Below are 14,998 nucleotides of genomic sequence, written 5' to 3' on the forward strand. Positions count from 1 at the left end.
TAGGCTAACATCCAATCAATCATGGCCTCTGAAAAGCAAGTGAACATCCTGATGAAGTTGCTGGATGAGGCTTTAAAGGAGGTAGATCAGATTGAATTGAAACTGAGCAGTTATGAGGAAATGCTCCAAAGCGTAAAAGAACAAATGGATCAGATCTCTGAAAGCAACCACCTAATTCATCTTAGTAACACTAATAATGTAAAACTCCTGTCTGAAATAGAGTTTCTTGTGGTAAGTATGTTTGTAGATTGCCACCACCAACAAAACAAAAAATCTAATGATAATATATAAAACCCATTTGTAAAAATGTTCTAATTTCCCTATGAGAATAGGATTTAAAATAATTCCAAAGACTTTATGATAGGATTGAATAGCATGTTACCTATAAATTTCCCAAAATTACATGTGCAGATGGTATATTTATATATATTCCAGAACCACATGGACTTGGCCAAAGGTCATATAAAGGCCCTTCAGGAAGGAGATCTTGCTTCCTCCAGAGGCATTGAGGCCTGCACCAATGCCGCAGATGCCCTTCTACAGTGCATGAATGTAGCTCTTCGACCAGGTAATGTTCATTAGAAATGACAAAATCTGACCAAGAATCTGAGACTAAGCCTGTAACTTGGTATAAAGTTTTGACAAGAAATACACGAGGCAAGTAGTTTAGGGTGACTTTAGTATTAGCTCCTCAAACAAGCTTCCCTTATTTCCAAATATGTTTCTGTTGGTACCAAAAACTTTTTCATTTCAGTTCCTCTGACCATCAAGGACTCTAGTTAACACCATGATTTTTCTTTAGTACGGTCTGTAGAAGCTAGCACAAAGTAGATACTTTGATTAGACCAGAGAGCATGAGGTTTTGCTAAACCAGTGGCTCCAAAACTTCAGTTTGCCTCAGAATCATGGAGAGGGCTTGTTAAAACACATATTACCAGGCCTCACCCCCAGATTCAGTAAGTCTTGGGGAAAGCCCTACATTCCACATTTCCAACAGTTCCCCGATGATGCTTGGAGAACCACTGTGTTATATTTTTTTCTCTTGCTTACTTTTCTTTATAAAGCATACAAATAAACCAATGAAACTTTGGGTTCTTCAAAACTGCAATTCAGATACTATTATAAATGTGTTCATTGATGGGGCACCTGGGGCTCAGTTGGTTGAGCGTCCCACTCTTTGGGCTCATGTCATGATTCCAGAGTCATGAGATCAGGCCCCACGTCGGGCTCTGCACCAAGCATGGAGCCTACCTAAGATTCTCTCTCTTTCCCTCTGCCCCTCTCCCCAGCTCACACTTGAGCTGTCTCTCTTTCTCTCTCTCTAAAATAAAAAAAAAAAATTTTTAAGAAAATTTTTAAAAAATGTATTCATTGGAGATCAGAGAAATCTTTTTACGCATTGAATCAGTCAAGAAATATTGTGATTTCAGGCCATGACATGCTCCTGGCAGTCAAACAGCAACAGCAGCGTTTCAGTGATTTGCGAGAGCATTTTGCCCGGAGACTGGCCAGTCACCTCAACAATGTTTTTGTTCAACAGGTAATTTTATTTTATTATTAAAACTGGCATGTTTCTGTAGCTACTTAATATATTACCTTAAACTTAAATTTCCACAAAAATATAATGTGTTTATTGGGATCACAGTATAATCCTTCACAGTTTTATTTCATTTAAGATTTTTAAATAAGACTTTTAAGTATTTGCTCATAGAAGTACATTGGGCCTCAACTGCCTCCTTAGGTAGACAGTCTAGTTCCTTCAGCTAAAACTTTCTGATTCTAGAAATCAAATGACAATGCTTACTTGTTACATATACATTTAAATGTTCTTATTTATAAAAATAAGTCCAAACTTATATGTTTACTGCTTGGCCTATTTTATTTTTCAATATTTTGAGGTGAGAACCAGGACTTGATTTGGTAGTTTAAATGTTTCATTGGCTCTATGTATTTATATATATGAGGAAAATGACTATAGCTCAGTTGTAAATTCCATTTGATTTAATTTTTATATGAAAAAGGAGGTTATAATTAAGGTTGTGGCAATAATACTACTTTTAATAATATTAAGAGTACCTTAAAGGGATTTGAACAGAGGGTATTTTAATCTGCCATAATAAAATAGGTTTCTTATGTTTTTCATCTCTTATTAGGGTTATTAGACAAAAAAAAATTAGAGAAATTTTGTTTGTCAAGAAATGCTGTCTGAAACATTGTATTCTTACTTTGTTTTCACTTTGCAGTATTCTAAAACAATTGTATTTACTATATTTTATTTCCAATTAGTTTACTCAGGCCCTCCTTCAACTCTATAACAGGTCCTACTTTCTTTCGGTGCCTGTGAGTACATCAAATTTGGCTCAAGCTTCTCTGATTCTTTTTTTTTTTTTTTTTACCTCTAAAGTTTGCTAAACTTAACAGCAGCAGAATCTTTATAGATTATAACTTTACTGACTTAAGCTGCCTGTTAACCATATTTATAGCAGGTTTTTCATGTCCCATAGTCAAAAGTTTATTTTGGCCAAAAAGGCATTTAATCTCATTCTGCTTGCCTTTCTTCCTGTCATTCTTTCACTCATTCACTCCTTCATTTATTTAGAAATCATTTACCAGGTGATTGGGATGCATACCAGGCATCTACTTGGGATACACGAGAGGCTAATCCTGTCCCAGAGTAGCTCACAGTCTAGGGAAGGGAGATACAGATATACTCAGGTAGGGTAAATGTCCTCATAGCAGTAACATATGCAAACATAAAGGAAGACCTCCTAGCTAAGCATGTGAGGGAAATATTGGGGAAGACTTTCTTAACGTTTCATTTGACCTGAAAAGTATCAAGAAAAAAGTAAATCCAGAAGTCACATAGTAAATACTAATGACATTTTTCTTACATTAGTATTTCAATACCTATTTCTGCACAATTCCATAGTTTTTAAAAATGACATTGTTGATAGTGATGTTATCCACATTTGTAGATGGTATTGGAAATACCAGTAGGTAAACAGTAGTCCTTTCTACACCCTTAATTGTTTGTTGTAACATGCAGTTATTTATGATTTTGCCTCCTTGCCTTATAAACTAATGGCTTTGTTTAATATGAATGCTTCCAGTTCTGAAAATCTAATGTGTATTGTTATATGTGAGTGATGCATGTTGAAAAAAACAGAATGTTGCAACAACCTGGGATATGCTGAAGAAAGTGGTGGAGGAGGATGTCCCAAATATAGAAAAGAGACTTTCTGTGTGTTGAATTCAGTGCATCAGGTCACCTAGCAAAAGAGTTGGGAAGTGGGTATCTCTATTCCTAGTTGTAGAACAAACTAACTGGGAAAATTTGATTACCATATTATAGTACATTTCTTTGTCAATCACCAGGTTTTCACTATGTGCCTATTAAATACTTGCTGAAGTCCACATGTAAGAATAAGAAATGGCTCCTAAACTCGAGATGTTTATAAGGAGTCATTAAGACTAATGTACTTAAAGCTCTATAGCAATGCGTATATTAAATTGCTAATTGTATGACTACATATACATAGTTTGTGTATGTGTGTGTGTCTGTGTGTATATATATATGTATATATACATATGTATATATACATATGTATATATACGTGTGCTAAAGGTTTAATCAAAAGTGAGGTTACTGAGAATTTAGTCAGATATGACATCATGGATAAGACAACACTTGAACAGAGTCTGTGCAGTGAAGTTTTTGGCAAATGTGTATATATTCAACATGTGTAACTTCTGTACAGAAGAATACAATAATCTGTTGATCACATGACAGTAATATAAAATCATTGATTTCCAGTCTTTTTAAAATTCATGCATCAGTAAAATTTAAAAAAATAAAATTTGGAGATTTATCAAGTCACCGATTTTTAATTTTACCAAGTAAATACTTTTAAAAAGAAATCCTGACACCCACTATCTTTTTATCTTGGCACTAAAAAAAAGACTATGATTTCAGACTTCTAAAATGAATACATTTCCCTTTATGAGAAACTCTCTTCTATCCTTTTGTTTCTTAGTGTTGTAGGCCAGTGAAAAGCATCTGCGCATCTGGGAATCATTGATCCAGAGGATTCTATCTGTGATGCAGCTTTCGTATTAGTACTATCCACATGGCTGTATTTTAATGAAACTTGAAATGTTATTCTCTTCTTACTATATACACATATATAGTCATATTTTTAACAACTAACTAGATTCTTTTGGCTCTTCTAGATCTTACACACTCAGCTTCCATTGAAATTATAGACTCTTACCCATAATTTTTACATTTACTAGGGATTTGTGTATTAAGATATTCAACTAGCAAATTAGGTCAGTTACACTAATTAGGATTCTGATATTGAAAAACAGGCAATCAAATTAAGGCTAGTGAAATTGAGGAAATAGTTGCATCAAATGTATGTCCTTTAAAAAATTCTTTTGGTTGTTTTTTGAAATATTTGGCTTGAAAGGATAAGTGCTCTCTGCCCTTCTTTGTCCCCTTTGGGTCCACAGAGACCTCATAATTGTGTACATTGTCTTTTGCAATAGGGTGAGAAATGATTATGCACTGAACTAAAAGTACAATCAGGAAAGAGGCTCCTGGTGGCACAGTCGGTTAGGCTCAGATCTCTGCTCAGATCATGATCTCACAGTTCGTGAGTTTGAGCCCTGCATTGGGCTCTGCACTGACAGTGTGGAGCCTGCTTGGGGTTCTGTCTTTCTTACTCTCTGCCCCTCTCCCGCTTGTGCTCTCTCTCTCTCTCCGTCTCTCTCTCTCTCTCTCACCTCTCTAAAAGTAAATAAATAAACTCAAAAAAATTTTTATAAGTACAACCAGAAAAACTGAAGTTGTAAGGGGTTTGCTATATGCTTAAGTTTGGGAATTTTTCTTCCAACATGTATTTCTAGAAACATCATAATGCTAAAATAAAGCCTGTAAAATATATCACTAATATTCAATTCATTTCACAAAAATTGTTCCCTTAAACATGTTTCTTCTCAATTTTCTAAACATGGGTTAATGATCTATAGTTAAAAGCTTAGAAAGAATTATGATTATTTAAGATCAGTTTTTGTGGTATTTGTTGGAACTTTGTTCAGATTTTTTTTTCTTTGAGAAAACAGAAATAAACATGCCATAACACAGAAAGAAAGAGTTCCCAAATCTTGAAAATTTATTCAACACTTAACTTGAGTGTATCATTTCTGTTTGAAAATCAGTATAGTAAAGTGGTTAAGAGGAGGACGGTGGAGCCAAACTTTCTATATTCAAAACCCTGACTTTGCTACCTCCTAGTGGGCTGACCTTGGGCAAGTTAATTAACCTCTTTGTGCCACAAATTCCAGTAACATATACACTAATGAAAATTTATGATGCGCTAGGTTTTTAGAAAATATGTTTGTCTTAGATTAGTTTGGATAAAGCCTACCATATTGTTTTAAAATTTTGTTTATAATAGAGTTTTGGTATTTTTAAATGAGGAGAAAAGTACTTTGCAAGGTTATTATGAACATCAGAATTTGTGTATATATATGTAGAGAGAGAGACAGGGAGAGAGAGAGGGATAGAAACTAGCGTGGTGACAGGCATTCAATAAATTGTTATTGTTACTAACTTATTATTACTTAAAATAAGCAATTTTAACACTGTCTTCATTTTTTACTGTATAAAGAATATTTTTTGTTTGTTTGAAATTGTATTTTTATTTATATATTTTAAGAAATAAATCACTGGTTTATTTGTATGGGAATATCCAAATTGCTGCACCACTAAAACCATAGGGCAAAGCAGAGCCTCCCTACCTCCCATTCGTTTTTTTTTTTTTTTTAAGAATAAAGTGGTGCACACATGAGAGTTCTAGAAGTGACAGTTACCTGTATTACTGATTGAACAGTTTAAAATTTTAATTTACCTATTTTCTGTAGTTATTTTAGAACGATTTTCTCTAAAGTTAAATCTTCCATTAGCACTAATCACATTTAATCTATCTTAATAGTAATAGTTTGAAGGTAATGATGTTGTCTTCATAGTAGAAGGGAAATTTTCAGGTGATGGTGATCTTAAAATGCTGTTTGCAAAAGAAAGCTTTGAATAGTAATATGTGAAAGAGCTTTGTAAACTGTAAAATCCTCTACAGACATTAATAATTCTCCATTTTTAGGGGAGGGGAAGGTTTTTAAAAATATTTTTTAATGTTTAGTTTTGAGAGAGAGACTGAGGGTGAGTGGGGATGGGCAGAGACAGAGGGAGACACAGAATCTGAAGCAGGCTCCAGGCTTTGAGCTGTCATCACTGAGCCTGACATGGGGCTCAAACCCATGAACCACAAGATCATGACCTGGGCCAAAGACGGATGCTTAACTGACTGAGCCACCCAGGCGCCCCAGGGAGGAGAAGGTTTTTAATTGAAGAACTTTTCCTGACTCTAGATTAGATAATATAATGTAACATGTAATAGCCTAAGTGAACAGTTTTAGGAGAACGTAAACAATGGTTTGGGGGCATCTTGGTGGCTCAGTCAGTTAAGTCTCTGACTCTTGGTTTCAGCTCAGGTCATGATCTTATGGTTTCATGAATTCAAGCCCTATCTTGGGTGCTGCGCTGACAGCAGGGACCCTGCTTGGGATGCTTGGGATTCTCTTTCTCTCCCTTTGTCTTTGTCCCTCCCAGACTCATACTGTCTCAAAATAAAATAAACTAAAAAAAATTTTTTTTAAACAAAAACAATAATTTTGAGTCTTGAATCACTGAGAAAAATTAATGAAAAAGATTGTTTTGGATGATAAGAGATGTCTAATATTGTTATTAATAAAGAATTTTAAAAATAAACCTATGGCAACTGTGATGAGAGATGAAGTATAGTCCAGTGATAATAACTGTATATTTTATTTAATATTATTAATTTTGTTCATATTTATTGTTAAGTCTTTACTTCACAGAAAACATGTAGATGACCAGGCATTCCAAATATATAGAATAGTTCCATTTTTCAACACTGTAGCTCTTAGTCCACAATGATTCTTTTGGAAAATGTGATTGTTTTATATTCAGTCAGCCATTCAAAAAAGAATGTTCACACAGGTCCATGATCCCTTATCCAAAACTATTGGGGTCAGCTGTCTTTTTAGAATTTTTCAGATTTTAGGAAAGTAATATAGTATATATACTGTATATTACATAACCACTCCAGGAGGGTCTGGAGCTGGGCTCTGTGATTAGGGACACAATAGTCCAACACCAAAAAATATGAATAGTTATTCTAAACAGTATAAACAGCCTCATGTCAGTTCAGGTCAGGTTTTGCCATCAAAATAGATTTGACACCAAATTTACACTGAGTTTTCCAAGCTTTTTGTATTTTAGAATTACAGAAAGGGATCGTGGACCTATATACACAGTATACCTTGTATATAATGTCTGTGATAGCTGTGAACTTGTATTGTCTCACCCTTTCTGGTTCTTATTTTGAATTGGTCATCTAGTTTTCTGATTAACTTTTCTGCTATCTCTGGTCAAATTTCCTAAGGTAGATATCAATAAGATTAATCTTAGAAATACATAGGGGCACCTGGGTGGCTCAGTTGGTTAAGCAGCCAACTTCCGCTCAGGTCATGATCTCACAGTTGGTGAGTTCCAGCCCCGCATCAGGCACTGTGCTTACAGCTCGGAGCCTGGAGCCTGCTTTGGATTCTGTGTCTCCCTCAGTCTCTGTCCTTCCCCCACTCACATTCTCCCTCTCTCTCTCTCAAAAATAAACATTAAAAAAATTTTTAAAGAAATATATTGATTGTTCTATGTAGTTTTATATGTAATTTCTATATAATGTGTCCTTATATTTATTTCCATTTTAAGTTGGGGATATAATCTCACAAGAAGAAAATTCTCCAACAGACTGATTTGAAAGCTTTAATGAAGAAGGAACTCAGATAATGATATTTTATTGATGTGTCTTATACTCCTATCTTTCTTATTCTAAAGGTGCTTCTCAATTACTAGAGAATTCTTTGTTTCCCTCATCCGGGAATTTTTTCTGGATACTGTGTATTTAAAAGAAGTTGTTTTAAAAAGTCCATAACCACTAAGTTCTTATTTTATGTATATAGTAAAGGAAATAAATTAGATAGAAGAAATCTCTTTTAAAAGAATTTAAATTCAGCCAGTTTATGTCAGCTAGTATAAAACACACATAATTGGGTTTAGGTAACTTTACTAGGAAATGAATTAACCAATCCCAGAACTCAGTCACTGTGTCATTTTAACAGAATGATAACAAATAACTTCTGACAAGGCAAATTAGATCAAGTCAGAATGATGTCAAATAAATCTGTCTTTTTTTCCCCTTTCCTTATTCTTGGGAACTAATATTTTCAAGGGGAATCAACTCCTTTAATCTTTCAGCTCTCCATCTCTTAGACCCTGGCTTTGAAGTCCATGACAAATATTGATCCAATAATAGAGAAAGAGAGCTAGATTGTTTCAAAAGAGGGCTGGAGAGATTTTATTGTTTTGTTTTATATTTTAGATACCAGTAAATAATCGGCATTTGCAATTTTTGAGTCTGCTTAAAATGATTTTTTAGATATGTTTTTAAAAGAAAATGGAAGTGAGACTCACATGACTAAGGTTCCAATTCTTGCTTTCCTTCCTTGCGACCTGAGCAAATCACGTAACTCTTTAAGTTTCAATTTCCTCTTCTAGAAAATAAGGCTGTTGGATCTGATGATCTTCCAGGTCTGTATTTTTCAAAACAAAGTCAGGATGCATCATCTAAGACTGTTTGATAGCTTACTAATTTATTTACATAAAAGGGTTGTCAAGGTCTTAAAATAAAATCATGGTGTATTTATTTAATTACTAGAAAGATTAAAATTATACTATTATTAAGGATTATCCAGGAAAGCCTAGGATATCATCATCTGTGGTGCTTCCTAGTTCTAAAATTCTGTATCCTCTATGTTTTAACTACTGTTTTTAGTACTGTATATTTCTAATAGAAATACCATAGATGCTGACAATTTGTTTTGAATGACTTCCCTATTTATTGTGTTTCTCAATACAGTTGTATTGTGAAGTTTATTTGCTTGGCAAATTGTAAAATGAGATGGTATGGGAGAGAAGAGCTTGATTAAAACATTTATTTTCAATTCTTTAGAAGATAACATGAGTAGTTTATCAGAGTGCCATTCTTGCATGTTTATGACTATTTATGGTGATAGTGTTCAGTAAGCTTACACAGGATGATAATAAAAGACAAGTAAGTACTTGGTTTTTATCTTGCTTCCTATCTTCCTTTGCTTTTCTTTGGCTACATTTGGTCATTTTTTAGAATTTTCAATTACAACATGTTTCTTTGTACTGCCAATATATTTATTTACTTATTTACTCACTCTAGGGTCATGATCAGAGTTCAACTCTTGCTCAGCACTCTGTTGAACTGGCTTTACCCAATCATCATCCATTTCATAGAGACTTGCTTCGATACGCCAAGTTGATGGAGTGGCTGAAGAGTACAGATTATGGAAAATATGAGGGACTAACGAAGGTATGAATTTGATATCAATTACTCACCGAGTAGGGAGCATAATCTTCTAGAATCAAGAGGTCATGTATTCAGCTCCCCACGTGACATTTGAAGTATTAGTCATGAAACAGAAAATAATTGAATTTCTGAGTGCTCATTTGACGAGGCAGAACATTTATTTCATTTCTTGGGTAAAGAAGAGCTAAATTTCTAACTCCAGTTTAATATAGTAGTATGTGGTACTGTGGCCTTAAATTTCAGTTTAGTTAAATACAGTAATTATTTCCTGAGTTTCTTTATATGCAATATAGAGAATATGAAGATGTCTAAGTGTGGCATTGCCCTCTAGGAGTTGATAATGTGTTTGATTAAGCAAGTGCAGGTTGCCTCTTTATGAAGCAAGCGTATCACTATTCCAGGCACACAGGGCCTAACAAGCAAGCCCTACTTCTGAAGAACCTTGTATCTGACTGGGAAGAGCAATTATACTTAAAACAATCAGCAAAAAATTAAGTGCCAAACTGAAAATGAGTTTAGAGAAGAGAAATCCGTGTCCTAAAGCCATGGAGGAAAACTTCACGGCAGATATTGGATTTGAATTGAGTTTTTAAATAGTGAGTGGAATTAGATAAACCAAAAAAAAGAGGAAGGGCATTCCAGGGATGGGGAGCATGCAGACAAAGGTGGGAAAATAGGACTTTTTTAGGGCAATGAGGATGCAAGCCCATCTGAAGTAGAAATTTCATATTCTGGGGCAGAGAGAAATTATGTTGAAAAAGATAAGCCATGAGACGTAAGACCTAACAGCATTCTTCATACATGGGGAAAGACTAGGTGAGGCAAATTAATTAAGAACATAATGTAATAATTCAGATGAAATCCAAATCAGGAAGATAGTGGTAGGAATAGAGAATATAAACCAAAAGAAAGACTCCAAGGTTGGAAGAAACAGGATGATGCCAAACTTTTCTAGGTTTGGAAACTAAGAGAACAATACTATTAACATCAGCAGTTGGAGAAGATGAGTCACTTCATTCATATATGAATTGAGCACCTGCTTTTTTGTTAAGTAAGTGCTAGAGATACAGCACTGAAGGAACCAGGCAAATGTTTGCCTTCTCATAGCGCATGTTGTGGTGGAGAAAGACTGGCAAAAAAGCTAGTTGTATATTAGAAGGTACCATTGAATGTTCTGGAGAAAATAAAGCAGGGAATGCCGGGACTGGGGCAGGTGTAGTTTTAAATAAGGCATCGAGAAGGTGATATTTGAGCATAGATTTTAAAAATAAGCAGGGGTGAGTGGCACCTGGGTGGCTCAGTCAATTAGGCGTCTGACTCTTGATGTCAGCTCATGTCTTGATGTCAGGTTCATGAGTTCAACCCCACATTGGGCTTGACGCTAGGCATGGAGCCTACTTAAAAAAAAAATTTTTTTTTTTTTAATTAAAAAAAAAAAAAAAAGCAAGGGTGAGGGGCGCCTGGCACCTGGCTGTCTCAGTCAGTACAGCATGAGACTATTGATCTCAGGGTTGTTCAAGCCCCATGTTGGGTGTAGAGATTATTTTAAAACTCTTAAAAAAAAATAAGCAGGGGTGAACAGTGGGAGTTTCTTGAGGAAGGCTTTCCAGGCACAGTACAGGTATCCTATGGTAAGAGCATGCCTGATATACTGGAGGAGCAATGAGGAGGCCAGTATAGTTGGAGTACAAAGGGCCAGAGACAGGACCTTAGAAGAAGAATGGAGAGAGGTAAAGCAGGGTGGGACAGATGGGACAGATCAGGAAGGGACTGTGTACATTGGTAAGGATTTGGCTTTTACTATGCAGGAGATGGGGGAGGGAGTTTGGGTGGGCTTTGAGCAGTAGAAATACATGATCTAATTTAACTTTAATAAATGGCCATTGTGGCAGGAAGCCATGGATACAATACTTTTCTGGCATTTCTGCTGTGACCTTTAGTATTGAAATTAACCATGTGACTTAGGGAGCTAAAAAATTGCTACCTAATTCAAATATATAAATAGCCATATTTATATGTCAGATATAATAGCAGTTTACCTAAAATTCTAAAAATACCTTGAAAAACAAGTAAAATATTTTATCTATATGTTTTTATGAATTTGGAGTTCAAGACAATAAATTTAAGGTAGAAGCTATTTTAATAGTTAGTAATAATTTAATTATGTGGACAACATGACCTTAAAAGATGTTCTTGAGTTGGAAAGAGTAATGTGTTGTTTCTTGAAGTGAAAACAAAAATATTGAGATTGTTCATATAAAGTCTCTTCCCCTCAACCCATGTGCTTACGACCAAACATTTCCTAACAGAAGTTAGCTAGCAAAATCATCTTATTTTTGCTAGTTTTGCTTGCAGAAATTTTTCCTAGTTTTATTCAAAAAGTGGTGCTCTCTTTTAGAGTGTTTTATAATGAAGATTATTCTTTCTTAGGAAATTAATATTTATACACGAACCCATTTTATCTTCCTACTTACTGAAATAATTATTACAGCTTCCTCTAGTCTCAGGTTCATGCTTTGTGAGAAGGCAGTGGAGTAGGTAGAAATTTATGAGAACTATGATGATAAGAAAAAAGCAGTTGGTACAGTCCTACCAGTATATCAGTATGAACACATTTGGCAATAGGACATTCTTGTAAATCAGTCTTTATGTATTTTCTCTTCAAAGTGCCTTTGCTCATTTAAAGTAAGATCTGACTCCCCTTCTAAACTGAGATCATAAGAAAGGGGACATAAACCTTGGTAAAAAAAAAAAAATAATACTTTTAAACTATAGTTTTAAAAATGCTTTTCAAAGAGACTATGAATATTCTAAGGTATGTATGTACATCTTATCTGGCTAGCTATTTTAGGTAAGATTATTTTTGTTCCTCAGAATTAGTCTTTTAAGTGTTCTGCAACTCTACTGTTGTGTTATATTTTGTTTTGTTTTGTTTTCATTCAACAGAATTCTGATTTGGAGATATCTTAAAGAAAAGTATTTACAGTACTGGAATTCTTTGCCTTTTGAAGTTTTAGGAGGATTAATATTTTGAATAATTAAACATTATTATATCTCCTTAAGAGTTTTGTGCCAACAAGTGCTTTGTCCCCTAGTCAATATTCAAATAAGTAAAGTAATCAATAAGCTTTTTGCCTAATTGTGTTCTCAGTGAGTATTATTGCCCTATCTTTATATATAATGTAGTATTCATGAATGTAATTTAAATGAAGAAACAAGACAATAGCCAACCTGGCAATGATTTATGGAGTCATTCTCTCCTCACAGTATATTTTTGATTGACAATATTAATGAGCTTTTTTAAATGAAATTGACTTATTTCCCAGGAATGTTATTTGATCCTGTGGTTTGAACTTTTGACAGACTGTATTTTACCTCATAATCTAATTTGGTTGCTGAAGGGTTATCACAACCAGGATTTTATTAAAAAGGAAGAAGGAAGAGAGGAATGAAAGAAGGAGAGAAAGAAGGAAACAGACAAACCAGTGCTTCTTTAATAAGAAATAATAATTAAATCCAGATACTGTTTGCACTTGGTTGGGTGTCCGCAGCTCACACTTTTTGGCAGGAACAAAAAAAGCCTGTTTCACATTCTTAAGGGATAAGAATCACAAGGCACTGCCCCAGCTCTACTTATGACTGAGTCTAAGGAAAGCCCTGATTTTTGGTATACATAATTAGAGCTTATGGAAACTATCTCAGCTGCTCGGATTCCTTCCTCCCCAGAACTCTGGCCCCTATCTGTGGCTCTGAGTTATTCATGTGGGGTGATTAATATTAGAGATGGTCTATCCATGCTTGGGTAGGAAATGAGCTCTGCTCTCCTAATAATCTCCTGAGGTTCACAGTCAGTCTTGAAGATTCTCAGACATCTTCTCTCAACCTCCATTCTACATTTGTGGAATTTACCTTTTGGTGTAAAGAGAAGGTAAAATATAGAGACCTCTGTAAGACTACAGCCAGCACAACATAAAGTTGAAGAGACTGCCTGAGACAACAGTATTTAAACTCATGACAGTTAAATTTAAGGTGCTATATACAAGGTGCTAAGAGGCACCTCACGAGAGACTTCCTTCAGAATTTGGTAAATGAATGAACTGATGGTCACACCTGTCTGTGGCCTTTCCCACCAATGAGTTCTGTTACATACTTGGAAAAAAGGTATCAAGTCATTAGAGTTGCATTGGGAAAGGGGATGATTTTCAATAGTCTGTTCTTGTCACTATTTTCTAGATACCAGAGGAGCTGTTTTGAAATTGTTTAAATTGCTTGGGTAGTAATGTGTACTTTAAGCAATTTGGATATTGGAATGCAGTCTGTTATGTTGAGTTATTTAAGTAGAAGCCACTGATGAAGATTTTACAAATTGTGTGAAACTAATTTCCCATTTGTCAACTATTTACTGATTTGCAGTGATCAAGATTTTTATGAGAATTTAAAATTGAAAAAAATGAGACATTGAAAAAGTGTGACAGCCCAATGAAATAGGAATTAATTTTAGGTATATTTTAATTTTATGAGAATTTTTTTATGAGAATTTTTATGAGAATTTAAAATTGAAAAAAATGAGACATTGAAAAAGTGTGACAGCCCAATGAAATAGGAATTAATTTTAGGTATATTTTAATTTACATTTTTAATTTTTTTTTTATTTTTTAAAGCTTTATTTATTTATTTGAGAGAGAGAGAGCAAGCATGGGCAGAGGAGAGGGAGAGAGAGAATCTCAGGCAGGCTCCATGCTCAGCAATACAGAGCTGATGTGGGGCTTGATCCTGTGATGCTGGGATCATGACCTGAAATCAAGAGTTGGACACTTAACCGACAGAGCCACCCAGGTGCCCCAGTTTACATTTGTTTTTAAATTTATGCAAAGATCATGGGAAAGACTTGCCCGTTTGACTAAGTTTTAGTGCAGAGACTATGTGAGAAATATATATGGCCTACAAATTGAAAAAAGCAGGATCTATATACTATGTTTCACCCAAATACTATTTTATAAGGATAATATAAGCTTGTAATATTTTATAAGCAATGTAAACCTACTCTAAAACTGAATGTATTAATTTGAAATAATAAAGGAAGCTGAAGCTTAGATTCCCTGATAAATTTAAAAGAATAGCCAAGTATAGATTTTCTGCCATGGATTTATTTAAATTTAGTCCACTGTATATGCATTTAATTTAGGACTTGGAAAATATATGGTCTCCCACTGTTGAAGAATCCTTCCTGAAAGCCTAAAATATTCTTATATCCTAATAAGCAGATATGATGAAGAAATGAGTTTGAATGCTAAATTATAGATGTTTCCATTTGAGCTAGAATAAATCAAATTTGTTTTTAAAAAATAAATTTTTTGTGAAAACTATAACGTGCTAATTAGAATTAAATTAGTTATATTTAATTTATACTTATAATTTTTATAATTTATAATTTATTATAATTATTATAATTAAAATTA

The 14,998-nt window shown here is 34.3% G+C and overlaps 1 protein-coding gene across 5 annotated transcripts in view; it reads left to right on the top strand.

The window, feature by feature from the left end:
* EXOC1 (exocyst complex component 1) overlaps positions 1-14,998 on the top strand; it is a 61,833-nt gene that overhangs the window by 21,782 nt on the left and 25,053 nt on the right. For all 5 annotated transcript variants that reach the window (XM_047091124.1, XM_047091121.1, XM_047091120.1 and 2 more), the window contains 4 exons: positions 4-231; positions 436-568; positions 1,431-1,540; positions 9,393-9,542. In XM_047091124.1, coding sequence (XP_046947080.1) covers positions 4-231; positions 436-568; positions 1,431-1,540; positions 9,393-9,542 — 621 coding nt within the window. The remainder of the gene's footprint in view (positions 1-3; positions 232-435; positions 569-1,430; positions 1,541-9,392; positions 9,543-14,998) is intronic.

This window comes from Lynx rufus, unplaced genomic scaffold (assembly GCF_022079265.1).
Source record: "Lynx rufus isolate CCGP_SWC_20201006 ecotype Redwood Valley unplaced genomic scaffold, mLynRuf1.p SCAF_3, whole genome shotgun sequence".
Classification (NCBI taxonomy): domain Eukaryota; kingdom Metazoa; phylum Chordata; class Mammalia; order Carnivora; family Felidae; genus Lynx; species Lynx rufus.